Raw genomic sequence first — 27,580 nt, forward strand, 5'->3', positions numbered from 1 at the left:
TGGCGAGTGTTACTATGTGTACGGTGTGTGGCGACTGGCGAGTGTTACTCTGTGTACGGTGTGTGGTGACTGGCGAGTGTTACTCTGTGTACGGTGTGTGGCGACTGGCGAGTGTTACTCTGTGTACACGGTGTGTGGCGACTGGCGAGTGTTACTCTGTGTACACCGTGTGTGGCGAGTGTAACTCTGTGTACATGGAAGTGCCGCCGGCTTATTAGTTGTAATAACACATTATCTGCTGGGAGGAAATAGAAGTTACGCACTTTAGCTTTAAACTAACCTGTTAATATTTCATTATTATTATTATTATTATTATTATTATTTATGGCTACTGTATTTTTTTATCATTATTATATAATCATAATTTTATTTTTGTATTGTTTTTTCATCCTTTTTTATTATTGTTTGTTTGTCTTCTTTATCTTTTTAATTATCTGGATTTTATGCAGTCTTGTGTGTGTCCCGTTCATCTTGGTCAAAACTATATGACATGAAGCTCATGAGATGAGAGGTTTCTTTCTCGTAGCTTGCTGTAACAGGAAGTATCTGGCAACTGTGCTAATGAACCTGAAGGGTCAGATTGGCTGAAGGGCGAGGATGCAGGAATCAGTAAAAACTGAATCCAAATATCCAGACTCCACTTGCAGACTCGCAGACTTTGTGGGCACGTTCCTGGGAAGTCTGGGAGTGCTGAGAGCTGTCCAAATCCACAATTCATCCAGTCCACAAGGGGCCTCGAGTGCACTATGTGAAGACTTCCAGAGAGTTTGTTTGGGGTGCAGACTTCACGAGACTTCACTGATTTAATTACCCAAAATTCATTACAATATGAACGTGGCATTGTAGCTTTTTTCAGTTGCCAAGCAACATGGGTAAAGCAATTATGGTAAACACTTCTTGAACCCTGTAGGCCAGAGATAATATTCAACCACATCATGATATAGAAATATGTAGAGGTAAAGGCTATAGAGAGCTGATCAGACTGCATTTTATTACTTCAGCCTACCCTATACAGCCTGGTGAGACCATCCTGATGATGTGAGCTCAACAGTCTCAGTGCTGCCCCGAACACTTTCTACAAATCAAAATCCAATCAAGAATCTACACCATGGTTGACAACATAAGCAGTAAATCAGGGACTGTGTTGCAGTTGATGAAATGCAGGCCGCAGCTTACAGAACAGTAATGGCGGCCCATGAAGCAACCACCACTAACTCTGATGTTAGTAGAGTAACAGAACAAGATTACACGCTCGCAGAGTGTCTTGGAGGAACAGATGCTTTCACCGTTCTTTCGACTGAATTTGGCAAAAGCTTGATTTATCCACTGGCTCCATTGATGATGATGAAGATGTTCCCCAGTGTTTTGTTAAGTTGATTGGCTGAAGGAATTTGTCAAGGCGAGTACTCCAGTTAATTAAAATTTGGGGTGGCTATGAGTCCAGATTGATACAGAGAGTGAAACAGAATCTTGAGCTCACGTCATCAGGATGGTCTTACCAGGCTATACTCTATAGACCCTTTTATGGCTGACATCACAATGATGTCAGTTTGTTAGCTGGAGGCAAAACACATCTCATGGCTCAACAAACAAAGACAACTATGGTTAAATGTGATAAAACGAAAGGACTGGACGGAGGCCATCATCAAAAATGCTCACATGTGCAGCGCACACTTCATATCAGGTTAGGGGAAAAGTATTTCCTGTTTTAGGGATGAATAACGTTATGTGTATTAAGGGTTATCATGTCCACCTCATCAGAAACTGGGGAGGTATTAAGAGGAATATTGGATTTCTCTGTAACGCTAATTTTTTAGCGCATTAGCTAACGTTAGCTTCCATAGCAAAACAAACTGGAGGAAACCGTTCAAGTGTCGTCCTCCTTTGTAAGATTGGCTTCCTGTGACATCATCCATCCACTGAGTGAGAGCATACGGGTCAGCCAGTCTGGTCCCGTTGGTCAGTGTTTACTTATTCAAGTAACACTCTCGGTCCTGGAGAGTGAGTGACCTGACATGGTGCGTTTGTAAACTCAGTCTGATGCTCTACTCTACTGTGCTCTGCCACTCTGAGAGTGTGGTGCTCTGCATAACCGAATGGTGCATTACGACAGAGCTCTGAAATCACAAACGGTCCAACTGACCTATGGCTTAGTCCCGCCCTCAAACACGATGAGCCAATCACAGTGCGTATAGCCATTCTACACTCGGACATTCTCTGCCTGGACGTTCATTGAAATACATCACAGAAAGTCAGTTTTGTTTGGTTTTAAGAGCTTTTTCTGAGATTTGAAGTTTAAAAATGGTCAAACGGTGTGCATGGGGTACTTGCAACTCTGACACAAGGTATCCTGAGAGGCTGGGCGACGAGGTGTATTTTTTACTCTTTAAACCACATCTCAACCGAGAAAAGTGTCTCCTTTGGATAAAGTATTGTGGTAACGTTAGACCACAACATCAACTCAACGTGAATAAGATTAACAATGATGTCTACATCTGTTCTAATGTAAGTCAACATTGTGTTTGAGGCAACATATTGTCACTTTGCTGGAAAGAAATATAAAGTTATCTTTAACATCTCTAGCTTATGTTAGCTAAAGTTAGCCTAATGTTAGCTCCTAGCTGCGTTGTTCATCATGTCACCTTGTTTGTTCTAGTTTTGTACTTTGGTGATCGTACATCATTGTTAGCTGTTGTCCAAAGGGCTCTAGTTAAGCTAACGTAACTTCTGGAGCTTAGCTTCATTAGCTTATCTGTAATCGCAGAGATAACAAAGGTTGGCAAACGTTATGCTGAATGATTCAGTGTAAATACTGTAGCACCAAACTAACGGAGAGACACTCTTGGTAAAGATGGTAAAAAGGCCGTTATCCTTTTCTCATATTCTGAGCCAAAAACCTTAACTTCAGTGGCACTTTAACTTGTTGTCTTTGATGGTGACGGCAACCAGATGCGGTTCACAAGCGTACACTGTGACCTGTAAATTTTGGCTTGTAATTTAAGCTTTTCATCGACCTTCTCAACAATAAAATGATGAATATATCCCTCCAATGCGTAGTTTAGGCCCTTTTGGTTACTTCTCAATGACATCTGATCGTTATGTCCCCAAAAATCATCAATTGCCTCCTGCGAAATGCCGTGTACTGTGACACCTGCCATAGCGCCGGTCACTGAATGTTGATAGTTTGTCCGAGTGAGTGGAGGGGGCATGGCTTAGCCATAGATAAATTTGTGCCGGAGTGTGCTCTGACACTGGGAATGAGTATTTCTGAATGTACTGATCACAATCTTCCTCAATTATCTATTTCTGAATGTACTGATCACAATCTTCCTCAATTATCTAAAACAAGCCAACAGAACTTCCTGGCTAGCGCTACCTGATGTCTGTGGAGAATTGCCAAATATACAGGCTAAGAAAACTGGCCCACAAACAACAAAAGATCCTCTTATGTGAGTAATACCCAATTCATTTAGTCGTAGTCTAGTCCTGTATTTCAATGTGTGTAGCCTCTGTATTATAGAGAAATGTATGAGTATAATTTTGTTCAGTCACACAAAGAGCCTAAATGACAGCAGCGATCACCTTGTTCATGACTGTAGCTGTGGCTTGAACATTTCGACGGCAACAAGTGAAACAGATTTGAATACTGTCTATAAGCAGATAACAGTCTCTGCCCTCACAAATTGTATGCGATGCCAATGATCACGTCGCAGTACGTATGACTGAAGCCAGCGAGGGCTCAGTCTGCAACTTCAGATGGTGGACATCTGGGTTCAGCCTGTTTTCAAAGCAGACATTTTGTTTCATGCTGCGTTCACATCATGAGGGATGCAAAGTCGAGGCAGCATTGACACTTAAACCTGTTCAGTAAATCCATAATAAATATGAGTTAAATACCTTAAATGACACACTTAGGCTGAAATCGCTCTTTCAAGCACTTTAGTGGCTTTGTAATTTATGTAAATGCTACTCACAAGTCAGACACTTGTAATTATTGCACCTCCTATATGAACAAGAACACGGCGTCGTCACAGCAGGAAGAGCACAGGTGAAACTAATAACATTAATTATGGCTTAGGCTCATTTCAAAGAGCCAGTAAGCCATGACAGTTAGCCATCAAACACATTACACGCACCATGGAAGTGCAATATAACCAGAGTGCAGCCATAATTAAAGTTATTAGTTACACCTGTGACTGACGGGTCAAAATATCAGCTGTGAGTCGTTTATTAGCATGAAAAGTCATAAAAAGTGATATGAAATAGTGTCACTGGGAAAAATACCACTATGAAATATGAATACTTTTGATAAAAGAAGCAATTTGAAGTAATAATTGCAATAAAAAACTGTAAAAGATATATATTAAATGATATATTAAAGGTTATTTCATAATGTCTAATTTATCCATTCAGTATTGGCCATTGCTGCAGGAGGATGGCAATAACTCTCACTGCAGGAACATCTGGCCCCCGGAGAATAGATTAATTCACTTTGGCTCGAGTGAAAAGCAGAGAGGCATCATCTCAGTCTCATCACGCTGAACAAGGCATTTAAAGCAAATCACTAATCTCCACCCCATCACGGCACCGACATGAATGGCGTATAAGCAGCATGAACGTAATACACCCAGCTGGTGTTTTAAAGCATGAAGCGGGATAGATGAGCATGTTTTAGAGCATCAGTGGGGCAAAACGATGACAAGAATGACATCATGTCTTACATCAATACATTCATTTTCTTCTGGAGGGTTATATCTAGCATGTGTCATGAAGAAACGGAAACACTGAGTGGTTTGTCTGAGTGAGCGGTACCTGGATGGTGGTGTAAAGAGACGCTCCATACTTCTTTTTGAAGCTGGCTCTGATGTCCAACATGTCCACCTCGCTCCTCGACACCATTATTCTCATCAGGGTGTCGTCATCAGTTCCAGCACGCTAAACATGGAAGTAAATCAGCGGCTGGGGTTAACAATCTATGAAATTACATTTTCTCACAGCTTTATAGTCCACAAAAGTGTCAAACATCTTCCTTTTCACTTCTCTCAGGTGCTGCAGTTATATCTATCCCTCAGACCCGTGGACATAACGTCAGACATATTTCATACGGCACAGTGCTACTGTAAGACAGGTGATTAGTTTAATTTATTAAGGAGATGTTGCAACTTGAAAATCTGCACTTCCAAAACTCAACCAGCTTTAATTTCAGCGAATACTTATTTAAGGAGCATTGCAGTGATTTCAAAGGTTTTAGCCTCACTGAAAAATCATGTACTTTACATATTTCATAATCACTTTTTAATGCATGCTGTACAGATTCAGATTTGTGGTTGTATTTTTACGACCATTCCAGGCAGCCGTTAGCTTCATTTCTGTATGATATGAAAATCAGTTTGTAGACTCATGAAATTTTCTTGAGACGTGTGCAGTAATGAATCACAGTCAACCACAGACTGTATATAAAGATGGGCAACATTACAGCTCCCCAAAATTGAAGCCACAACATCTCGATCGCCCCCTGGTGGCTGGCTGCAGTATATGTCATAGACCCCGCCCCCTCAGTGTTAACAGATGGGGCATGGACCAAAGTAAAACATCAAAGTACACATCAAATACTTTAAACTAAGGTTGTGATAACCAAAATAGGGTCACTAGCCTCTTGTCCATCAGTAGATGAATGCTTCCTTCTGCACTGTGATATGGTTAGCAGATGTAGTTCGGCAGAAAGAAAATAGTTCCTACAAGAAACTGCCTACAACAAAGTCTGTGGATTATCTTGAGTAACCCGGTCATGATTTCTGGAAAGAGACATTGCTGTTGAGTTTTTCAAATGCATTTTATTGGCGCTTTGAGCACCACAAGCTGAGTGTCATCTAGTTATATTATATTGGAGAGAAGGCAGACATCTTTACAGCCGATATCTTCAACACTAAGCAACTCGCACCGAAACAATCTAGATTAATAAATAGCACTACAGGTAGGAGAAAAATATGTATTTTTGATTTGGAGTGAACTGTCCCTTTAAGCCTTGGAGAAAAGCACATTTATTGGATATGAAGAACAGTGTGATACTGTGGGACGATGACACCTACCCTCATAGATCTGTACAGGCCTTCAGCGAAAAACTCGGGGACACTCCTGACACATTTCACTGTGGAGCAAAAAGGCAAAGTCAGGGTTCAGTGTGAAATTGAATTTCTGCCATGTTAATATTTTGTCATTGTACTGGCACCAATTTCTGCTGCCAAGTGTTATCTTCTCCTTTATAACATGTATTTAAGAGAAAAAAACAGAGAGAGTCTCACTAAAGTATCATCCTAATAAATCTCATGCCTTACCAACAGCCACTAGTAAGTTCTCCAGATTTCCAGTGGTCTCTCCTTTGACGCTCTCCTCGATATCAGAGCCAGAGATCTTCTTGTAGACATCGAACACTGTAGGGAACAAAACAACCACAAAACATAAAAAAACAATATGACTTTTTGAATGCGTAGTTTTTAAATTTTTTATTGTCTACATGATTTTTATAAGGGGTGTGACATATCATCTCATGATAATACTAATTTTTGATATCATATGAAAAAATTCATAGTGATAAGGGCAATATTTCGACTTGTCGACATGTTGACGTCATACTGTTACCCACGGCAACAACAAGCATGGCTGAAAGCGAAATTATTACCGACTCTTAGGTGGTTCCAAAAAGAGGAGCAGCTTCAGCAGTGTGGAATAAACTGTGGCGTCCTGAATGTTTTATGAACAGCCCCAGACTTATCAGACTCTTTTAGTGACTTACCACTCAGAGGGAACTCAGTCAGCGGCTCCTCTGGCAGCAGCACACAGAGGGAACTCAGTCAGCGGCTCCTCTGGCAGCAGCACAGCGCCCACCCCTAATTTTTTACTGTTTTTTTTTTTTTTTTTGCATTGTATTTTATATTCAGTAATCTACAGTATTGTACTGAATCCACTCTATTAGAACGGAGTACACCCAGTTGAGAATAGTCACACTGCAGCTATTCAGCCATTTACACCCCACTTGTTATCGATCTCACTGCATGCTGTGATTTCCCAGTACTAATCACGTTGTAGCGCTGGGGTCAGAGGGTGATATGGCAAAAATGTCATGGTTAGGACTAGGACTAGTCAATCTTGGATGTTCTCTGGGATTTAAGTGGTAAATTTATGAGAAAAAGGTGCTGCCAGAAAGTCAGGTGATGTAGTATCAAGAGTGACAGAGTCCATGGAGAGAGTAAGATGAGTGGGGCTGTAGGTGAAGCCCATGACTTTTACACAGAAGACTGGGGTTTGTGCTGTGTCAGTCAGTGCTGGCTGAATAATTTTAGACTTAACTGATGTATTATTTCAGTTAGGATGTATAAAGCTGCTGAATGCACACTGTGTACATAAACTTTAGCTTAATAGCTAAATAGACTCGTACATGTTGATGTCATATTTCAATGTTGCTTGGACGCCCAGGAATTTAAACGTGGGTGTAAACAGCACTGTTGGTCATGAACACCTGGGTGCTGACAGCATCTGCCTTATCATAATCACTCAAAAGAAAAATCATCACATTTTCATTCAACCATTTGATGATTAGACACATATTAAACAGCTTAAGCGTAAACAGAAATGAACTACGAGTGAATTTTGAGTTGTTTGGATGTTGCTGCCACAATCTAAAGTGTCTTCACCACAAGTGTCCCATATAATGAATGGATGAATAAAACAAGCATGTGTATATGGGGCTTATTGCAGTGACCTATTAATGTCTCAAACATGCCATCCCACCTTACTTTATACAAGCTCCCCTGAGTTTAGACCCAGGGACGGGACATCACAGTAAATTGAGGTCATCGCCATGTTCCTGAACCACCGTGAGATGTATACTTCATGAACAAGTGACTGGCAGGAGAGTTGTTGAAGTGAATGCAAAAGAGATGGAGGTTGTTTGTTTCAGCAGTCTCAACAGGCTTTGTTCATGTTTTCCTGACAAGCAGCATCCTGCGGTCGGGAGAGGAGTCGGCCTTTTCTCTAAGTAACAAAGGCAGCAGTATCATCATGATGTGGTTATACTGTGGTAAATTATTTCAAAGAGGAGGTCAGGTTGGATGATTGGGTCAGCAAACTAGAGACTATTACATCCCATCTCATACCATTGGCCAATATTAGTTTCACTTAACTATCACAGGAAACTCTTTAAAAAAAGCCTTTCATTTATATTAGCCCAGTGTTTTGTTTTGTTTTTAAATATGTCGTCTTTGGTTTATTTTACTGTTCCACAGCCCAGTCGCCAGAAGAAAATGGCATTGTTTCTGCAAACCACAGATATGTTACATTTGTACGTTTCATATGTACTAGGTTTTGACCAGGGGCGATTGCTCTGAGACAACAAGGGAGGCTGAACTTCCCCCAAAATTTCATAGAAGAAATGGTCAAATATGCACTATTGAATTTACATTAAAATAAGAATTTACATTGCATTAAACGTGCGCTAGGATGCGTTTAACATCATGACTATGATGTTCAAACATCAGCTGTTTATCACCAGTTTTCAAACACAACCTCCCTGTCATGCATTCTCATGTCAGCACGGTGGACGTGGAGCCTCCAAGCATTCCTATGAGACAGCGCTGAGCAGGTTTTTTTCATGCAGCAAAGCGAGACGGTCATTGGATAAATGCGACAAAATCGTCACTTCCAGGGAGGCTCAGCTTCCCTGGGACCTAATGGAGCGGTAGGCGGGAGAGGACACTCGGTGTATGCATGATAATTGGAGGAATTGTCCAAAAGGCTGAACCCCTTTGTGATTGACAGCGCTTTGGAAATACACACCGGCATCGTCGCATTTCGAGCTCAGTCTCATGCAGATATTTGTGAGTGCCACCCGGAGTTCCTTATTTCCATAACCGATATAGCTCATTTTCACCATTTGTCCAGCACAGTTCAGGTGTTTAAACCCATCTGAAAATCTTTGAGGTGTTTTTTGCTGTGGTTCTATGGCATGAGTGTGGTTGAAAAACAGCTTCAATTAAATGTTCCTTTTATAGTGGTTGAAAAACAGCTTCAATTAAATGTTCCTTTTATAAGTTACTGCCTCCCTACAATATGACAAATTTTATGATGTAAACTTAAAGTGAGCTTCCCCTGTTTGAAAGACCAGCAGCCACCACTGTTTTGACCTAGTCTTGTTTAACAAGAGTTAAGGACATTTCCAGCTGTGTTTGTTGCGACAAAAACGGGTATTTTAAGCCTAAATATGATCTTTTCTTAACAAAACCAGGTGGTTTTTGGGCTTAAAACTAACCACATGTGAACCACAGCGTTGTCACAACATAAACTTGACACATAAAGAAACATAAAGTTTGAACATACCTGTTACATAATAAGTTGCATAGTAAGTATTTCTTTTATTCAGTTTCTCCCATGGTATTATCTGCCTGTGGCCATTAATCTGTATAACTCCTCCCCCTTCTGTAGGGAGTTGAAACTACAGACACTGACAGCAATATTCACCTACATTAGGGGCACTATTACTTATTATGATGCACTTTACTACTTTTCAATATCTTGTGCAATATTATTCTTTAATATCATGTGCAATACTACTTCCCATTGTTTTATCATGTTCAATATAACATTCATTATCAGGCGCAGTCTGTTTTTTCCACCATTTTAGTTCATTTTTAGTAACTCCTGAACTTATTGTACTCCTGTTGTTACTCTTTTAGGCACTGGTTTTGCTTTTACTCCTTGAGAACGCTTTTTATCTTGTATATTTGTCCAGATATTTTATACTGTATTGTTTTTAAAACTGGGCCCAGAGAGTGACCCTGACCCGGGAAACCCACTGGTTGCTCTGGTTGTGAATGTTAAATTGTGGTTATTGTACTCTCTGTTACTGTAATTTGATGCATTCTCTGGCACACGAATTTCCTTTGGGATAGATAAAGTTCTATTGAATTGAATTGAATTATATTGAATTGTAAAGCATGTTGATAAATGGTTAACAGTATTTGTATCGCACCTTTCTAGTCTTTCTAGTCTTCTGACCACTCATACATCTTTTAAAAATTCACATGCACCCACACACCGACAGCTAAGCTATCGGGGGCAGTTTGGGGTTCAGTACGTTGCCTGAGGATACTCCAACTATAAGAGCCGCGGACTGAACCACTGATCTTCTGATCAGTGGACTACCCACTCTACCTCCTGAGCCTCAGCCGCCCCTAACGCGTTATAACTTTGCTTTGAAAGAAACAATATGAATGAAGTATATTATCATGGTTTGAGTTGCATAATCGTAGCCACACAGATGCCAGATCAGAGGTGTTACAGGTACTTCTGGAAGACACTAGAAAAATAAATTTTGTTAAGTTTTATGAGGACTTGTTGATTCAGAAGGACAGTAAATTAATATGAAGTTCTTCTATCAGCCACTCGTTGCCGACTCTTGTCTGCGATCACGTTCCCTTTCACTTTAGCTTCATCTAACCCATCAACTGCCCTGTTTCTCCCTGCTCAAGTCCAGCTACTTAAATTTTTTAGTGAGTTGTGTGTTCAGTCTGACTCACTAACCAGCTGAAACAAGTCTCTGTTGCAGCCAGACATTTTTGCCCTCAAGACTGCCGCCGAGCTCGTGGTTGTTGTTTATCACACTTTAATAAACTCTACAAACTCTGGTGCTCTCACTTTTCTTGGCAAGTTTTGTGTTGTTAACTTTGGACAACAACTACTTTTTTCCCCTTTCATGTAAAAGAAATGTACTGAATTCCAGGATGTACAAAGTTGTTGGAGTTGAACATTTCCTTAAACAGAAAGTGAGCCTTTAAATGCCATCCTAATCATTTAGTTAAAATAAAGAACATAGCTATGCTGTTGCAGCTTTTGATATTCCTCTCTTCAGCAGGTGACTGACAAATTACACATGATAACATTTAAATAAGCTGGCACAAACAAACTCACCCTTTCTGAGATGCTCTGCGCTCCTGTTGCCAAGAATTGTGATGAATTTTTCCTCATCTGTGCCAAACTTGCCCTCACCAGCAGCATACAAGTCCTGTAATAGCAAACACACTTGGACATGTCACACTCACACATACTCACACAGAGCAAACCTTGTGTAGACGTGACTTATTTGAACACAGAGGCAGAGCAGGACTGACAGCACTGATGTAGGACCTTGTACTGAGCCAAAACAACACAGGAAACTTTTGTTTGTCTCCATTTGTCTTTGTTATTAGAGAGAAATTCTGTATTTCAGGTCCTTTCACCTGCAGCTCTGTGGAAGTTTTTTCTCTCCTGTTGTTCAGATGATGAAGCTTTAATTCGCTCAAATGATAAATTTACAATCTGTTATGAGTCCTACTTTTGATACTTGAATTATATTTTGCTAATAATTCTTGTACTACTTATTTGTAGTCTTTTTGTGGTACTTTAAGACTGTAGTATTTTTACTTTTATTTAAAGGTATACTATGCAAGATTTTCCTAAAAACCAATGTACAGACTCAAACAAATACAATCATCACTTATGACCCACTAGGTGTGTGGCGGTGTATTTGTTTGCCCTCTGCACTGGCGAAAGCTGCAGCCGGAGGCATTACGTTGTCAAGTCATCCGCTCGTACATCCCATTCTTGTGAACGCATTATCTCAAGAACATCTTGAAGGAGTTTCTTCAAATGTGGCACAAACATCCACTTTGAGTCAAGGATGATTTGATTAGCACTTGGTGATCAAAGGTCAAGGACAATGTGACCTTCTCCGTCAAATTACAGTGAACGCAGTGTCTCCAGAACATCTTTAGAGAATTTCTTCAAATGTGGCACAAACATCCTCTTGGACTCAAGGCTGAACTGATTCGAATTTGGTGGTCAAAGGTCAAGGTCACTGTGAACTTGCGTCCATCCCACATCGTGATCACAATATCTCAAGAAGGCCTTGACGGAATTTGAACAAATTTGGCACAAATGTCAGCTTGGACTGACGAAGGAACTGATTAAAGTTTGGTGGTCGAAAGTCAAGGTGAATGTGTGCTCACGAAACATGGTTTTTGTTTTGGCCATAACTCAGGAATTCATACGCTAATTATGACAAAATTTCACATAAATGTCTAACAGGATAAAATGTTGAAGTGATGATGTTTAATAACCAAATGGTCAAAGGTCAACTTCAGTTTGACACTATAATGTTCTGCAAAAACATTTTTCTGGCCATTATTCAACATCATAACTCAGGAACAGAAGGGGAGACATTTGGTCAGACACTGAATTGGTGACTCTAATCTTGGGTGTCCACCTTGAAACTATGCTAATTGTATAGATCTTCAGTGCGTGAAGTATCCATGTTAGCACAGACATGGATGTAAATTGCAACTGCAACTTAACATGTTGACGAAGGCATACAACCACAAGGCAGAAATTCTAGTTTTCTTCTTATGTTGCTGTGTTTAGGACAGTCCTGAGCACAGCAAGCAGGTGAAGTTGGAACTTTATTCAAATGTAGTGACCAGGTAGTAGCACGAAAATCATGGACATGGTACCGAGAAAATGCAACAGCTAATGCAGCATTGGCCTCAACCTTAGTGTCCCTGGTGATACAGTTTACAAACAGCTGTAAATTCCTCCATAGCATACCTTTAAGTAAAGGATCTGAGAATGTTCCACTACTGTTTATAAGAGAACAGTTTAACACTTCGGCAGAAGTGTTATCACAAGTCACGCAGGACTTGTATCTTGACAATTGTACATTCAGATACATGTAGGATTACTTTGTCATTATTAGATCCCAGTTCACAGCTCAATATCAATTATTATTAGTTATCTACAGGAAACAAGATGTTCCATTCCCAAAGGTTAATATCCTTTAATTAACTTATCTTATTGACTGTTCTTTCTTGGCCTTTAGCTCCACTGCTCACAAATATGATCACATCTTTAACATCCTGACATTTAAAAAACAATTAGGTGAAATATGCTCTGTACCACAGAAACCATCCATGTTGAATTTTATTACCACTGAACTTTTTTTTTTTTTTAAAGATATTTTTTAGGGCATTTTTTGCCTTTAATGGACAGGACAGTGAAGCGTGAAAGGGGGAGAGAGAGAGGGAGTGACATGCAGCAAAGAGCCACAGGCTGGACTCGAAGCCGGGCCGCTGTGGCCACAACCTTGTACATGGGGCGCCTGCTCTACCACTAAGCCACCGACGCCCCATTACCACTGAACTTTTATCACATTAATTTCTTTTAGTTGTAAACAGTGAAACCACAGCTGTTTCAAAAGGTCTCAAGGTTATATTTTTCACATTTGCGCCACCAGCTCATTCTTTTAAATGGGGGGATTATGTGACGGACTATTTCTCAACTGAGAACAGTTGCCAGGCAACCAGCAGAGACACCAGCAGTGGTGGAAGAAGTACTCAGATGAGAATACAACAGAGTAAATACTCTGTTACAAGTTAAAGTCACAAGTTCATGTCCTTTACTTAAGTAAAAGTACAAACGTATCAAAGGGACAATTCACCCCGCAATCAAAGGTACATATTTTTCCTCATACATCTGGTTCCATTTATCAGTCTAGATTGTTTTGGTGTGAGTTGCCGAGTGTTGGAGATATTAGCCTTGGAGATGTCTGACTTCTCTCCAATATGATGGAACTAGGTGGCACTCAGCTTGTGGTGCTCAAAGCACAAAAAAAATACATTTGACAAAACTCAACATCAATGTCTCTTTCCAGAAAGTATGCCCCCGTTACCTAAGATGATCCACAGACCTTGTTGTGAGCAGTTTCATGTAGGAACTATTTTTTTCTATCAAACTACACCTGCAGAAGAAAGCGTGCATCTACTGCACCTAGCACAACTGAGCTAGCTCAGCTGAGAAGGACGCCATTAATGTTAACATCTTGAGCTGTCACATAACCAGGTCGTGATTTCTGGAAAGAGACATTGCTGTTGAGTTTTTCAAATGTATTTTTTTGTGCTTCGAGCACCACGTCAGCTTTTTTTGGGTTATTCAGCATGTTGAATCGGTGACAGTGATGACAGAACGCGTCAGGAAATGAAATAACTCTGATTGGCAGTTCAGCTCAGCGCACAAGAAGAGAAACTGAAGTGAGGAAAGTAAACAAACAGCTAGAAAAAAAAAAGGACTGATACCAAAACAAACTTGTTACATACGGTAAGATTATTTGTCTTTAGCAGAAACGTTTTGTGATGGTTTGTTATTGTTCAGTGGTACACAGTAAATATCCTCTGTTCTTTCAACACTGGATTGAGTTGTTGATGTGCTAACTGGCTAACTAGCGTCAAGACGGTCTTCCAGTTTCCCATTTTGAATGACAATTACAAACACCTGCTGTCTGCTGGTGTGGAGAGTTATTTCCTCTCACTTATCTTTTAATAATATATCATATTTTATTTGTTGATTATATTTTTGAATTCTTACTCTGAATCTGCAAAGTAACGAGTACCTTATGATGTCAAATAAACAAAGTGTTGTTGAGAGTGGTAGAAATTTTCAGACATCAACACAAGACATGTTTTCTCATGTTCTTGCTTCTCACCTTTGCGTCTTTCTCGATCTTCTCCTCATCTACTCCCTCCTCCCTGCTCCCCTTCACAGCCGGACAGATGACGAGCAACGCGGGGAGACAGACAGGTAGGAGGACAGACACACAGATGGACAAACAGAGAGAAAAATCAGGTCAGTGTGGATGGAAAGACAGTGAGCTCAGAGCCTCTCTCAACCCAGGTAATCCCTGAAGATTACATTGTCTGCCCATAAGCATGAATATTACATTTCATGCTGTAGACCAAAACACATTTGAGACACCAACTGTGTTGCTGTGCAATCATCCCTGCTCCCCTCCCCAAGCCCACACCTAAACCCCTCATGACTGTAATGGCATCAACAGCGGCTCTTATTATCAGGAAACACAAGTCTCTCCAGCAGCCACTCTCTCCCTCTACCTGCACGAGGATCACCAGCAGCTTCTGATAGTGCCCCGAGGTGTCACCGCAGATATCCTTCTCCAGCTTACTGCTGAACTCTGGAAGAAAGAGGAGAAGAGGAGCAAAAGATTGTTTACACTTGCTGCTCACAACAGTCACTTGTGGTTGCAATCGACCCTAGTGGGCCGTCCTTCGTCCTGCAGGAGGATCTCCGACAGGAGAGATTTGATTAGGCGGCTAATGGACAGCGTGGCCTTCTCTTTTGTCCAGATCAAATAAACTGTCCTTTTTCCCTTTGGCCCTCGGTGCCTTTGTTGTCACACACTATTTTCCACTGCAGTTTGATGCAATTTGATGCTGATATGTGAGAAACATCGTAACAGTGACACACATGTTACGAGAAGTACAGTATTCATTACACTAATGACAGAACTCCTCCATGTTACAGTGGGACACCAAAGACTGTAAACAGACATAGTGCACCAGGGAAATTAGTCTTCTACACCTTCTGCTCACTGGAGAAAACATTATAGATACTATAATACAGAAAAAACATTTTAAATTGTGTCAAGCTTTTTGAAAGTGTATCCACTTTATAGCTCAGGTAGTTGTTTTGATCCTATGAAACAATAACTTTCCCCCCTGAATGAAAGTTGGTCTCAAATGATCAGATAGGTAACTCCAGTGGAGAGAGGCAAAGGAGGACTAGAACAATAAAACGCATCGGAATCAGTGTGCAAGGTGTCTGTGCTTAACGGATGACGAATTTAAAAATAAAAGCATCAGAAAAATAACGGACTGAGTGTGCAAAGGCCTTAAAAGTCTCATTTCCATGTCGTCAAATACCGACGCTTTGGGTCGGTAGTTGGACGTATCCACCAACTGCAAATCACTGGTACTCAATGACCTGGGAATGAAACTCAACATTCAGCTATGTTTCTCCAGAGTTACATACAACATCTTTAAAGCTGAGGACAAGTCACATCCTTAACACTGTCTTAAATACTTAATTACTGTCCAGACACAAAGGTTCTGCCACTAACAGCTTATCCTGTTAGGGGTCGTGGGGGGACTGGAGCCTATCCCAGCTGACATTGGGCAATAATATTGATTTAGGCTGTTGAGGGTAAATATATGCTTTTTGTGTATTAGTATACTTCAGTTCAGTGGTTCCCAACTGGTGGGTCGTGGTCCATTCTGAATGTTCCACAAGCAACTCAGGAACGTGTCAAGATTATTAAAAGCACATTTTATTTCGAAGTACAAGGAATTTCCTGCAGAGAGCTTTTATTTTGAAGTGCCGTTTCTTGCTACAGAATGAGTGACTATTCATTCAGGATAAGCATGTAGAAGTAGTAGAAGTATGTCATTTTGATATAGATTGCTACTGACTATTTTATGAAAAAAGAAAAGAGAGAAAAGAAAAAAGAAAATCATGATGGAGATGGGTTTGTATTTTTGAGGGCATATAGCCAATAGCAAATGTGAGTTCTTTTTTGAACACAGGAGTAGTTCTAGGTGGCAATCTGAATCATTCGCTAGGCACCCCGCACCTTTTAAGTGTTTGCTTGGAGTACATTTATACATCACTGCATCAAGGTGAGAAGTTAAACCATTGGAGGTCGGTAAAAACAACTGATGATCTTCAACTGATGTTAAGTCGCTCTTTAAACACTTGGTCACATTACACAGATACAAAGAGTCTAACTCACCAATAACAGCAAACATGTTTACCTGCTTTTGTACCTCTCTGAACTGAGCTGAGTAACTCACCTTTCTTGTATGCTTTGACAATGTCTTTAATCTGCTCGTCGGTCCTGGAGGCCAGGATCTCAATCAGCACGTCGTCATCAGTCCCAGCACCCTGGGAACCAAAGTCAATATGAGACACCATGGATTTGTGCGTTCTCAATTTATCCCGTCTTACGGTCAATAAAAAGAGCAATTTTTGTGATTACAATAAACAAAAGCTGTGAAAATGTCTACAAAAAACAGTTGAAGAAAATAAGTGTAATTTGTCAGCACAACACTGTGACGGGTCTGCAATTAGAGAATGAACGACCTCAGTTGAAGTTCAGATTTGAGGTTCAGTCTTTAAAGCAAAATTTCCTCTCTTTGCTCTAATTAACCCTCTGGCGAAAAAATGTCTGACGTGCCAAACAAATGGAGCGGTAGGTGTGATGGGAATGTCGAGGCCAAGTCCTGAATGCTTTGCCTTCACTTTGATTGAACATTTCATTCGCAGCGGTAATACAAAAGAAAATGTGATGAAAGAATAATGAACACCAAAAAAAAAAAAAAATCATTTGTAACTTAGAGGGTTCAGGAGTTTTACTAAAATCTATTTTCTTTCCTTCAAATAGTGTGACATAAAAAGCAGCAGGTGGTAACTATAAGATGCTTCAAAGAATACAATACCTGGAGCATTAATACTTCATATAACTATAAAATAACTTGGGTAATAGATCAGCCTCTAGCACCAATACATTATATATGTGCTCTCTTTTTTTACGTCTCCTTTAGTGTGACGTCTTTATTGATTAAAGCCACATTAGAGCTCTAATACACAACACTGTTCTGTTACAACCTACACTGGGAACCAAGGACAAAACGTGTCATGCGAAAAGTCCCAAAGAAAATATAAGACAGGTTTATATCCCTAAAGAGCAGCTCTAATAAAAACCAGCCTTAACCTCTGACCTTGGATACACTTTGAAGCACAGAGAAAATGACGCCATGTGGGAAATTATTTTCATTATGGAGCAAAAGTACTTCAATAAATGCACTACATCAGTAAAACACTGCGACTTGATGTTTTTTATCCTTAAACAACAAACACACATGATTAGGTTTAGGCAACAACAGGCAGTGGTTAGGTTTAGGAAAAAATAACGTGGTTGGGCTTAGAGTCTTACGGGACATGAACACCGCTCTCTCAGGTGAAAGTCGAGGTTTGTTGGACCCATCCATCATCTCTCCAGCCCATCCTAGTTGGATTTTTGCTGCCTTAACTTTCGCCCCTGTCCCCCCGCCTTGTCTCCACATATCACGCCGATGTTAAAGGACGCCTTTTTTCTTCGGAGTGAGACCGTGCTTTCAAAGACACTACCACTGGCTCCAGTGCATTTTCAAATGTATCCACTTTAATCATCCATCTTATTTAAAACAATACCTGACACCATATATATCCTCATACTCACTTAGACACTCAACAACCCTACGTGTTAGTTCCCAAAGCTAACAAAGAAATTGCCAGACGCACCTTTAAATTCAAAGCTCCCCCTGACTGGAATAATTTGCCCATCAACAGAAGAACAATTAACTCACTGCTCCTCTTTTAAAACGTATCATCCTTCATTAAAACATCATGTTACTGTTTCTGATGGTCATGACTTCCTTATTATTATTGTGGCACATGCATCTCTTTCCTTATGTGCAGGTATTGTGGGCTTATGGGGATGATGTGGGGGTGGGTCAGTAAATGAGAGCTATGTATGTATGTATGTATGTTTTATGTTGTGATTGTGTCCATTGTAATGAAGTGTGTTGTATGTTTTGTGTTGGACCCCCGGCTATCTGCTAATAAACCTTTCAACATGACAGACCTCCTGTCTGTTCTTTACCTTAATTCGTCAAATTTTGTTGTCCTTGTTTCTGGCTGTTATGTCTATTTCTGTGTAAGTACCTGAGAGCAATGCAAGAACACATACTTGCTGACTAAAAATGATTCTCATTCTGAGGAACTGAATGCTTGGTGCACATGGTAATATGGCTCCAGCTGGTTTTTCCTTATGCAAATTTCAACCTGATTTTGGCTGCAGAAACTGTACACTGCACTGCTGGCTTGTTTCATTCTACAAACACAAAATACTTTTCAGCACAGTGCTGTAAATGTTCACTGAGTCACTCTTGTTTGGATCAACGACAACAAACACACAAACAGGAAACAAAACAAAAACGTCTTTTTTTAAGCAGTTATTACAAAAAGACGATTTGACCTTGAGCAGTTCACAATTAATGGCAATTTTCTGACAACGCAAAAAACAAAACAAAACAAACCTGCCATGTCAACCCCACACAGCTTCATACCTGTCAGATTAATACAATGGATCTTTTGTGCGTCAAATTTTGTGGTTTTTGTCTTTGCCATTATTCTGAATTTTCAACAATTATAACCATCTTTTTCAGTTTCATGCTATCAACACCTAACGACAAGCTGTAGCTGTTCAGTGCTAATAAAATTAGAAGAGTGCAGATCTCTGCCAGGCAGCCATGTTCTGTCTGCAGCCGTCAGAGCAGATCGCCATGTTGCTGGGAGGAGTTTGCCAACAGGGCTTTCTGCCAGAAAGAGATTTTCTGGTTAAGTTTTGGGGAAAAAATCATGGTTTGGATTAAAATGAACAGATTTCTGGCATAAAGCCAGGCTGTGTCTCAGGCGAAAAGAAAATGTGTGTAACATAGGTCAACATGTCACAGGAGTTACAGGACTGGCTGTGGGGTTTCTCTGCCTGCAACACGCAGCTAAAAGTTTAACTACCCCCAACTTTTAGTTTGACCACACTTCACCGCAAAATCATATGGCAGCAGCATTGCATAGACATTGCATGGCAGCTCGCCGCAGGCCAACACTGCTTGGTGTGTCTTCAGCCCAAAGCTTCATGTTTTTTTGAGAAGATTTCCAGACATGTCCCTCACTCTAGGCTTTTGCAGTGTACTGTGTTAAGGAACTGTGGCCCCTGCTGGACGGTTAAGAGGAGTGAGGAGTCAATGAAGATATAAAACAGTCAATAAAACAGGTTTTTCAACAACTGTGAATCTCCACAAACATGAGAGGCCCTTCAGCATACAGTCATATATGTACACACAAAATATTAGGCTGATTTGTCCAGTAGTTTGTGAGACACACGCATGAACACATGACCAAATGCACGACCCTTACGTCTGGTGGAGATGTTAATAATTGTTTTATCTTTTCCAAAATGATGAAATCATCAGATTATAATGGTTTTACTTGATTGATTTGACACAACTTCACAACATGTAGTTACAACTCAACATATAAACCTGAAACTATAAGGTTGCGATGGCTAACATGTTAGCAAACATCCTGCCTACTTACACATCCAGCAGACACAGAGCAACATTAGCCTCCTGAGACCCTGTGTCCTCATATGAGGACGTCACATCTTGGGTTTAACTGACCCTTATACTTTATTTTACTTAACTTAGACCTGTTGTCCTCATTCGTGGACACTTTTTGTGCCATCTAGTGGTAGTAGGAGCACAATACACTAATCCATCTAAAACAAGATGGCAGCCATCTCTGCCAAGTCAGTCTGCAGCTGATCCTGACACACATGTGGACACGGTCCAAAACCTGATGGTTGAAACTTGTTTATTTATGATTAATAATGTTTATAGTTTGATATGGCAACAAATTTGACCAATTTTAGCAACAGTAACAAGCTAAGACACTGTTAATTAGGAAGTACTCGTTTGAAGACATTGGGACTTTATCATCGTTGACAATGTTGAGTTTTTATTTACGTATCGGGTCCTACTGATCTCAAATAGCTTGGACAAATTATAAATACATACCAAACAAAAGTTCAGGTCTCAAGAGGTTAGAGTCACATTTCTGGACACCTGAGAAAGTCAAATACTTAACCTCATTTTAACTCTGGTTCGGTCTACGACAACTTCTGAACAAAAATATCTGACTATTTAGCTGCTAAATGCTCCATTTTGTTCATCGGCTAGGTGCTAATTTTGTTGCCATACAGCAGGTTTATCAGAGCTTTTTAGCTAAAAGCAGCCACAACCTGCTGCTGGAGACAGGCTTGATTAGAGCTGTGAGAATAAACTATACAGTAAACTAATGACATTAAAATATAGGTATTATTTTAATAATATTAAATTGATTGATTTGTGGAGGTTTAGCTAGTTGGTTGGTTAACTAGAGGTTTCACTGTTTTCCTGCTATGACAAATTGAAGTGAGTGCTGTGTAAAAAATGCTCAGTAGAGCGTTTCAACGTCAGATGTTGGAACATCTGTGCATTAACACCACTGAAAAAGCTGTATCGTCTGAGGGTTTCCACTAATTTGCATAAAGGACCTGCAGTCGGCAAAAAGAAGTGGAGCATCTGAGGAGACTGTCATCGGTTACCTTGAAACCCTTGTGTCTAGCGTGGCCTATCTAAAGATCCAGTGTGTAGGATGTAAGGGGATATCTTACATGACAGAAATAAAATATCATATAAAAAGTTTGTTTTCTTTTGTGTATAATCACCAAAAATCAAGACTAAATAAGGATTATGTCATTATTACCTTGGAACAAGCTGTTTATATTTACATAGGGAGCAGGTCCTCGTCTACCAAGATCGTCCATATTGCACCGCCATGTTTCTACATTAGCCCAGAACGGACAAACCAAACACTGGATCTAAATGAGGCCATTTTTGCATCAGCCACCATAATAAGAAGCCTCTTAAGAACGAGAGCATGGGAAAAACACTCATTGTAAGGACATAGAGTATCTGTATAATTGAAAGGTGTATATAGTGTATATAGATTTTATATATCCAAAATGTAGCAATCCCAAGCAACAGCAACATCACGACAAAGGAACACAAGAAGCTCGAAAAATACCAAGGGCTGAAAGAGGAGCTAGAAAAGATGTGGGGAGTAAAGGCAACAGTGGTGCCAGCAGTTATGGGAGCACTGGGGGCTGTGACCCACAAACTGGGAGAGTGACTCCAGAGGTGCAGTCCTAGGAACAGCTAAGATACTGAACCCTCAAACTCCCAGACCCCTGGTAGAGGCTCAGGTATCATTCTGCTTTTATCGCCAACTAATACATTTAAGAGCATTTTAATGTTCATCAATATGAAGACTATTTTACATATTTTAATTCATCTGACTAGATTAGCAGTATAGTTCTGCTCCATATCATTTTCATCACCGACTGGAGCTGAAGAGGAGAAGGTTGTGTTAAATGATTTGTGAATACAGCTCTAGAGAAAGCAGCTCCCTTCTGCTGTGTGACTGTGTCGAAGTGTATTGTTCTTCATTTTAACTTGCATTTGTTGCACCCCTGAAAACGGGGATATAAGAATCACGAGCATGAGGTGATGTTTCCTCAGCAAGAACGTTTCTCCAATCAATGCTTCAAAAAATACACACAGAGAAGTACAGGATAAACATTGTGTAGAGAGTACACATCACTTTTTCAGCTACAATATGCAGGACTTACCTGAGACATAAATCTCTGCTTTCTCAAATATTACTTAACAAAACGTCTTTGGCTCAAAAAACTTTTACAAAAGTCACTTAAGTGTGTGAAAACACATTACTAATAAAAGTGCAAAATACACCACAATATGTGTACATGCTAGGTCACAATTTACACAAAATGTCACACAGATTCTCTGGGAAACTCTTGAAATGTTAGCGAGTAATTACAGTCATGTTTAACTCTCTTTAACAACAACAACATACCTGAGAAACAGGTAATAAGAATCACAAGAGTGAGGTGAGGCTCCCTTAATGAAAACGTTACTCTAGTGAGAAAAAAAACACCAGTTACTCTGGTATGTGGGCGGAGACAGAAACAATCGGTCTCAGGATCTTAGCTTAGACCATCTTGTAGAGCACAGAAACACTTTTACATCTTAAATTAATGAACTAAGAATAAAGTAACCAATGTAATATGAACAACCTCTTACCACTCACCCATTTTATCCAGTTTAATGATTTTAATCACGGTCATGTGTGTTTTAACCCTTATACTATTAAAAGTCACAAACTTCTCAGGCTTTTTAACAGGTTATGGCTATTATTCTTTAACTCATCACATATTTACATGATTTTTTGGGGCTGAACCATAACAACAGGGCCATTGCTGTTGCTGCTTCTTCCTGTTTCAAATTAAAAGCCCATGTTTCAAATTAAAAGCCCTCTACTATTTCATATACGGTCCAGTCATGTACTAGGTTTTGACCTGATCTTGTTCTATGTTCAAAGTAAACAATACTTGTAAGCATCAAATACATGTAGTGGAGTAAATAGTAAAATATATCTCTCTGAAATTAAGTGGAACAGAAGTATTAAGTTGCATAGAATGGACATACTTCAGTACAAGTACCTTAAAATTTTACATCCATACATCTATGACACTTTAAACTACTGAGTAAGCTACTGTAGTTTTACTGTGCATGACTATAAACCATTCTGACATCTTTTAATACCAAATCAACATGAACCAGGCTTTTCTCATGGCAGACATTTTAACTTGTCGATCACATGTGAAACTGATAACATCAGTAATGGCTGAGTTCCATTTATGTGAGCCGGTGCCAGGGCCTCTGTTATTGTGCATGCTGATCTACTGGCAAAGCTTAAATAGAAGGGAGCCGTCGTCACTGCTTTCCTGCTATGACGAGTTGGAGTGAGCGTCGTGAAAAAGGTTTAATGCTCAGTGGAGTGTTTCGGCGTCAGATGTTGGAACATCTGTGCACTAATACCATCGAATAAACTGTATCGTCTGAGGGTTTCCACTCATTTGCATATATGATGTGCGATCTGCAAATAAAAAAGTGGAGCTTCTGAGGAGAGTGTCATCAGTTACCTTGAGAGCCTTGTGCAGTTGGGAAGCATCATATAAGGTAGATGGGGTCATCAGGGCCACGATCAGACTCTCAAACAGCCCACCAAGCTCTGATTTCAGAGCGCTGACCAAGTCCTGATGTGGGGAAGAGAAGATTAATGACGAGAGGAGCAAATACAGTCATAATTGTGTTTGTATTGAACCAAACTTTGCATCATTTAAATGCCGCATCATTAAAGAAACAGAACTAATTAGTTATCTGGTGCTTTTATCTCCATCCAAACAACGGCCCTTAAAATAGAAACAGACAACTCCCCCACTCCTAAATGGAGTCCTGTTTACTTTGTTCATGATAAGAGTGCATATGAACACCTCTTTGTTGTGCTATCCACAACCTCTTCAGTAAAAACTGTCTCAGAGTTCCAAGTTCACGAGTTGTGATGTGTTGACTGACGTTTTCAGAAACAGTGGAGTCCATGGATGGTCAGTTTTCAGTGGATGGTAAGTTAATATTTTGTAATTTGAGTCATTCAGAGGATTTTTGTTTTTGTAATTTTACAATATCTCTGAAGAAGATGTTGATGTTCCTCATCTTTTCCCTCTGTCATTATGCCTTTGCATTTCCTGCATACATGACCTGCTCTCTAGCGCGCTAAGTTGTTAGCCTGGTTTACTTCTAGATGCCGACAGTGGCGTCCATGTTGCCATTGCTTAGCACTGGTGCTCTAATGACTTACGCATTTGGATGCCAAGCCTATTCTATACACTACTCCCCATGTCGTAACCATGAAGCTCACGAATTTATTGTTGGTGCCACTGATGCAAAGACAAACAGATTGCATTGTGTTTTTCGAAAGAGCCTAGCAACCACAAACACAGGAAACACTGTATTTTGTTTTCCACAGGTACTTGGGTTGTTCCACCACCTGCCATTTTCACAACTGTGGGCAGTAACTTCAAAGAACTAACACTGATTCTCTCTGGTGACTGAGGATAGCTACTGATAGCTACCGAGGAAAAGCATAGACTGTATAAAAAAAATGGACATAGCTAACGTGACATCACCCATTGGTTTGTGAACTTATGTTTTGTACCGTCAAGTTTAGCATTTTGGATTTTTGGAGCCAGAAAGGCCACAAGGTGACTATATTTGGGCAAGAGGGTGGTGCTGCAGAGGATCTGTGGTGATGCCTTGTAGACAGTTTGTCACAGGCTGAAAAATGAAGCCAGCGCTGAAGTGACAAAACTGCAGTTCCTTGAATGGCCACTTGAGGCTGGCTCCAGAGGCGAATCAATCCCCACAGACACCTATATTAAAATCATTAAAAATCAACGCTGATTAATTGCGTTCCATGTTGCCCTTTGATCTGGTGTGTCATTGAAGTTCACAGTGGCTTTGTCACATGATGGAGGCAGACAAAATTACGCTGCTTAGCTCCATGAATTGAACATTTACATTAAAAAAAAAAACGCCCAGATGGAACTGTTGATAGGAACACAGTTCTCTGCAATTTCTGCAGTAAGGAATTTCTGTACCATCTGGGTACTTCAAGCCTGAAATATCACCTCAACACAAAGCATTTAGCAGCGAACCCTGACATCCAAGCTAGCACAGACTCTGATGCTAGCACTAGCAGTCAACCTCGTCAAGCCACACTCAACCAGGCATTCAGACGCAAGCTGAGTAAGTCTACCTGTGACTGACTAACTAGATCCCTCAAAAATGGATTGCAATGGACTGCAGACCAGTTTGGGTGATAAAGGACAGGGAGACAACTGTGTCCAAACCCCAGGAGTTGCCAAAATTCATCTGCTGTAAGCTTGGGCATTTTAACATGGGGGTCTATGGGGATTGACTGGCTTCTGGAGCTTTTTGGCACTCCTGTGTTGGCTTAATTTTTCAGCCCTGCAGGTTCCCACTCTGGGAAGTTTTTTATTCCAGGATGTTGAGGGCATGACGAGCCCTACTTTCCCTCTGACTGGCTAGGACTGGTTGGTTCGGTTTGCCTTGGGGAACATAAAAGTGCCAACCAGCTTTCCTCTGCTTTGGTTGCTCAGTGGTCGATACACTTCCTTTGTGCTGTAAATCGAGCCTTCGTCTTCCTGGGAGATCGTACCAAGTGGCAGACAAAACTGCACAGTGAAAGTGAGGCTTACAGACGATGGTGTCATTATTCTAATGGCCATTATATTGTGCAATTAACATAAACTTCATAAGTTAAAGCAAAAAACGTTTCTTTTTCCACTTTAAATGCATGAACCATAACAATTATAACAGCACAGTGACAGGGAAATGGACACTTTAGGGATCTCAGAAATGGAGATTACCCTGAAATTATAATAATAAATAAGTGTTACAATATAAAGAGAGCATTTAGATTCCCGGAGTCAGAGATATGATGACCTAAGTGACATCTCACTGCATTGCTGAGGAATGAGGATAATCATAAGAAATGTATCCACAGAAAAGAAAAATATATTTACTTTGCAATGTTTCCTGAAACTACCAGCTAATCAAACCGCACATATTACTCACAGATGACTTTATTGATTTCTGTATCACATATTTGGGCGTTGCTGGGAGCACAACCTAAATAATGTTGGTGAAAAGAGTGAGTAATAACCTGTGTGTGTGTGTGTGTGTGTGTGTGTGTGTATACATAACACCCATCTCCTGTGCTTGGCCGGTTCAGTGTACCGTCAAACACTCATCTTTATAACAGCTCAAAATGTGAGACCTCTAACAGAAAATCTCCTTATTTCTAGATTACATAATCAATCTCTCTCTTCACGCAACAACCTTGTTTTCATTTCAAATTAAAATCCCATAAAAGGTTTGTCAAAAGGTGCATTGCAGAGCAGAAATGATGCACTGTGGGTAATAGAAAAATTAAACTGGCGGCAAAGAAATAAGAGCATGAAGTCTGCAAGAAACATCAGTTCGTCTCTTTACTTTTTGGCACCAGTTCTCATTTCAAATGTTATTGCAAATGAGCGATTTACGGAAGTGTCTCTTGCAAACATTCTATTTTATGACATGAATAGAAGAATATTCTCATTTTGATAAACACAGCAATATTCAGGGTTTTCCAGGAGTTACTGAGTGATTTTTCTGACCTTTTCCTCTCAAACTGCCTCATCTATTTATACTTCAGGCAGCACTTACATTTGCTTTTCAATAACCTCTACAAAAGGCAAATGAACTTGACGCCTTCAATCCACAGGTGGTCAGAAAATAACTTGACAGTGGGAGCAGGAGAGCGTAAAATGCCCAGGTCTCTTATAACTGACTGCAGTGCACTCTGGTCCACAGAGACGATAGGAAATTGGCCTTCCGGCTTCGTCTTCTATGAAACCCTGTCTGTGTGACTGTTGAATGTTAATACAAAATGTCAACTCTTGCTTCTTGATTCTGAATGACAGAAAAATGTGGTATGTTTTCGACACAGGTTTTAATAACAACTTAACACCGGATGCCAAGGTGGCGCCTTTTCATTTCAGTGGAGTTGCTCACCTGGCGCAGGCACCAAAAACATTTTCTAGCTTCCATGCTACTGCAGGTGTTTACATTCAGGGTTTCCACACATTTTCATGAATATAATTTCCAAACCCATGATAATGTTTTTTTTTCTTGCCCCACTTGCCTAGCATCAGATTCAAACCCTATTCAAACATAATTTTAGCTAGCTGGCATACATGAAGAGAGAGACGAACCAAGGCAGAGAATTATGAAATGTATGTGATGGTAAGCTAAACATTGTCACACATCAATGCATATTATGCCTGGTTCACATGGGTCCATGTCATTGGTCTGACAGCTCATTGGTCCGACATACCATTAGTCCGACGGTCCCCAGCGGGCATATTTCTACCTTGATGGTGCGCCACGACCGGCTCTGGGTCAGCTGGGAAAGGCTTGAGGCGGAGCAGGCTCACGGCTTATGTGTTTGTCACTTTCTTTTTCATTTTAACCCACACCATGATCTTTTCCTAACTCTAATCAAGTGGTTTTTGTGCCTAAAC

The 27,580-nt window shown here is 40.3% G+C and overlaps 1 protein-coding gene across 1 annotated transcript in view; it reads right to left on the reverse strand.

Annotated features, from left to right (window-relative positions):
- Positions 1–27,580, reverse strand: part of anxa5a (annexin A5a) — a 55,710-nt gene that overhangs the window by 5,978 nt on the left and 22,152 nt on the right. The window contains exons 6-13 of the mRNA XM_050042517.1: positions 23,579–23,692; positions 16,725–16,815; positions 14,970–15,049; positions 14,564–14,614; positions 10,963–11,056; positions 6,336–6,431; positions 6,090–6,148; positions 4,813–4,935 (exon numbers count right to left, since the gene is read on the reverse strand). Coding sequence (XP_049898474.1) covers positions 4,813–4,935; positions 6,090–6,148; positions 6,336–6,431; positions 10,963–11,056; positions 14,564–14,614; positions 14,970–15,049; positions 16,725–16,815; positions 23,579–23,692 — 708 coding nt within the window. The remainder of the gene's footprint in view (positions 1–4,812; positions 4,936–6,089; positions 6,149–6,335; positions 6,432–10,962; positions 11,057–14,563; positions 14,615–14,969; positions 15,050–16,724; positions 16,816–23,578; positions 23,693–27,580) is intronic.

Source organism: Epinephelus moara, chromosome 4 (genome assembly GCF_006386435.1).
Source record: "Epinephelus moara isolate mb chromosome 4, YSFRI_EMoa_1.0, whole genome shotgun sequence".
NCBI classification, from domain to species: Eukaryota; Metazoa; Chordata; class Actinopteri; order Perciformes; family Serranidae; genus Epinephelus; species Epinephelus moara.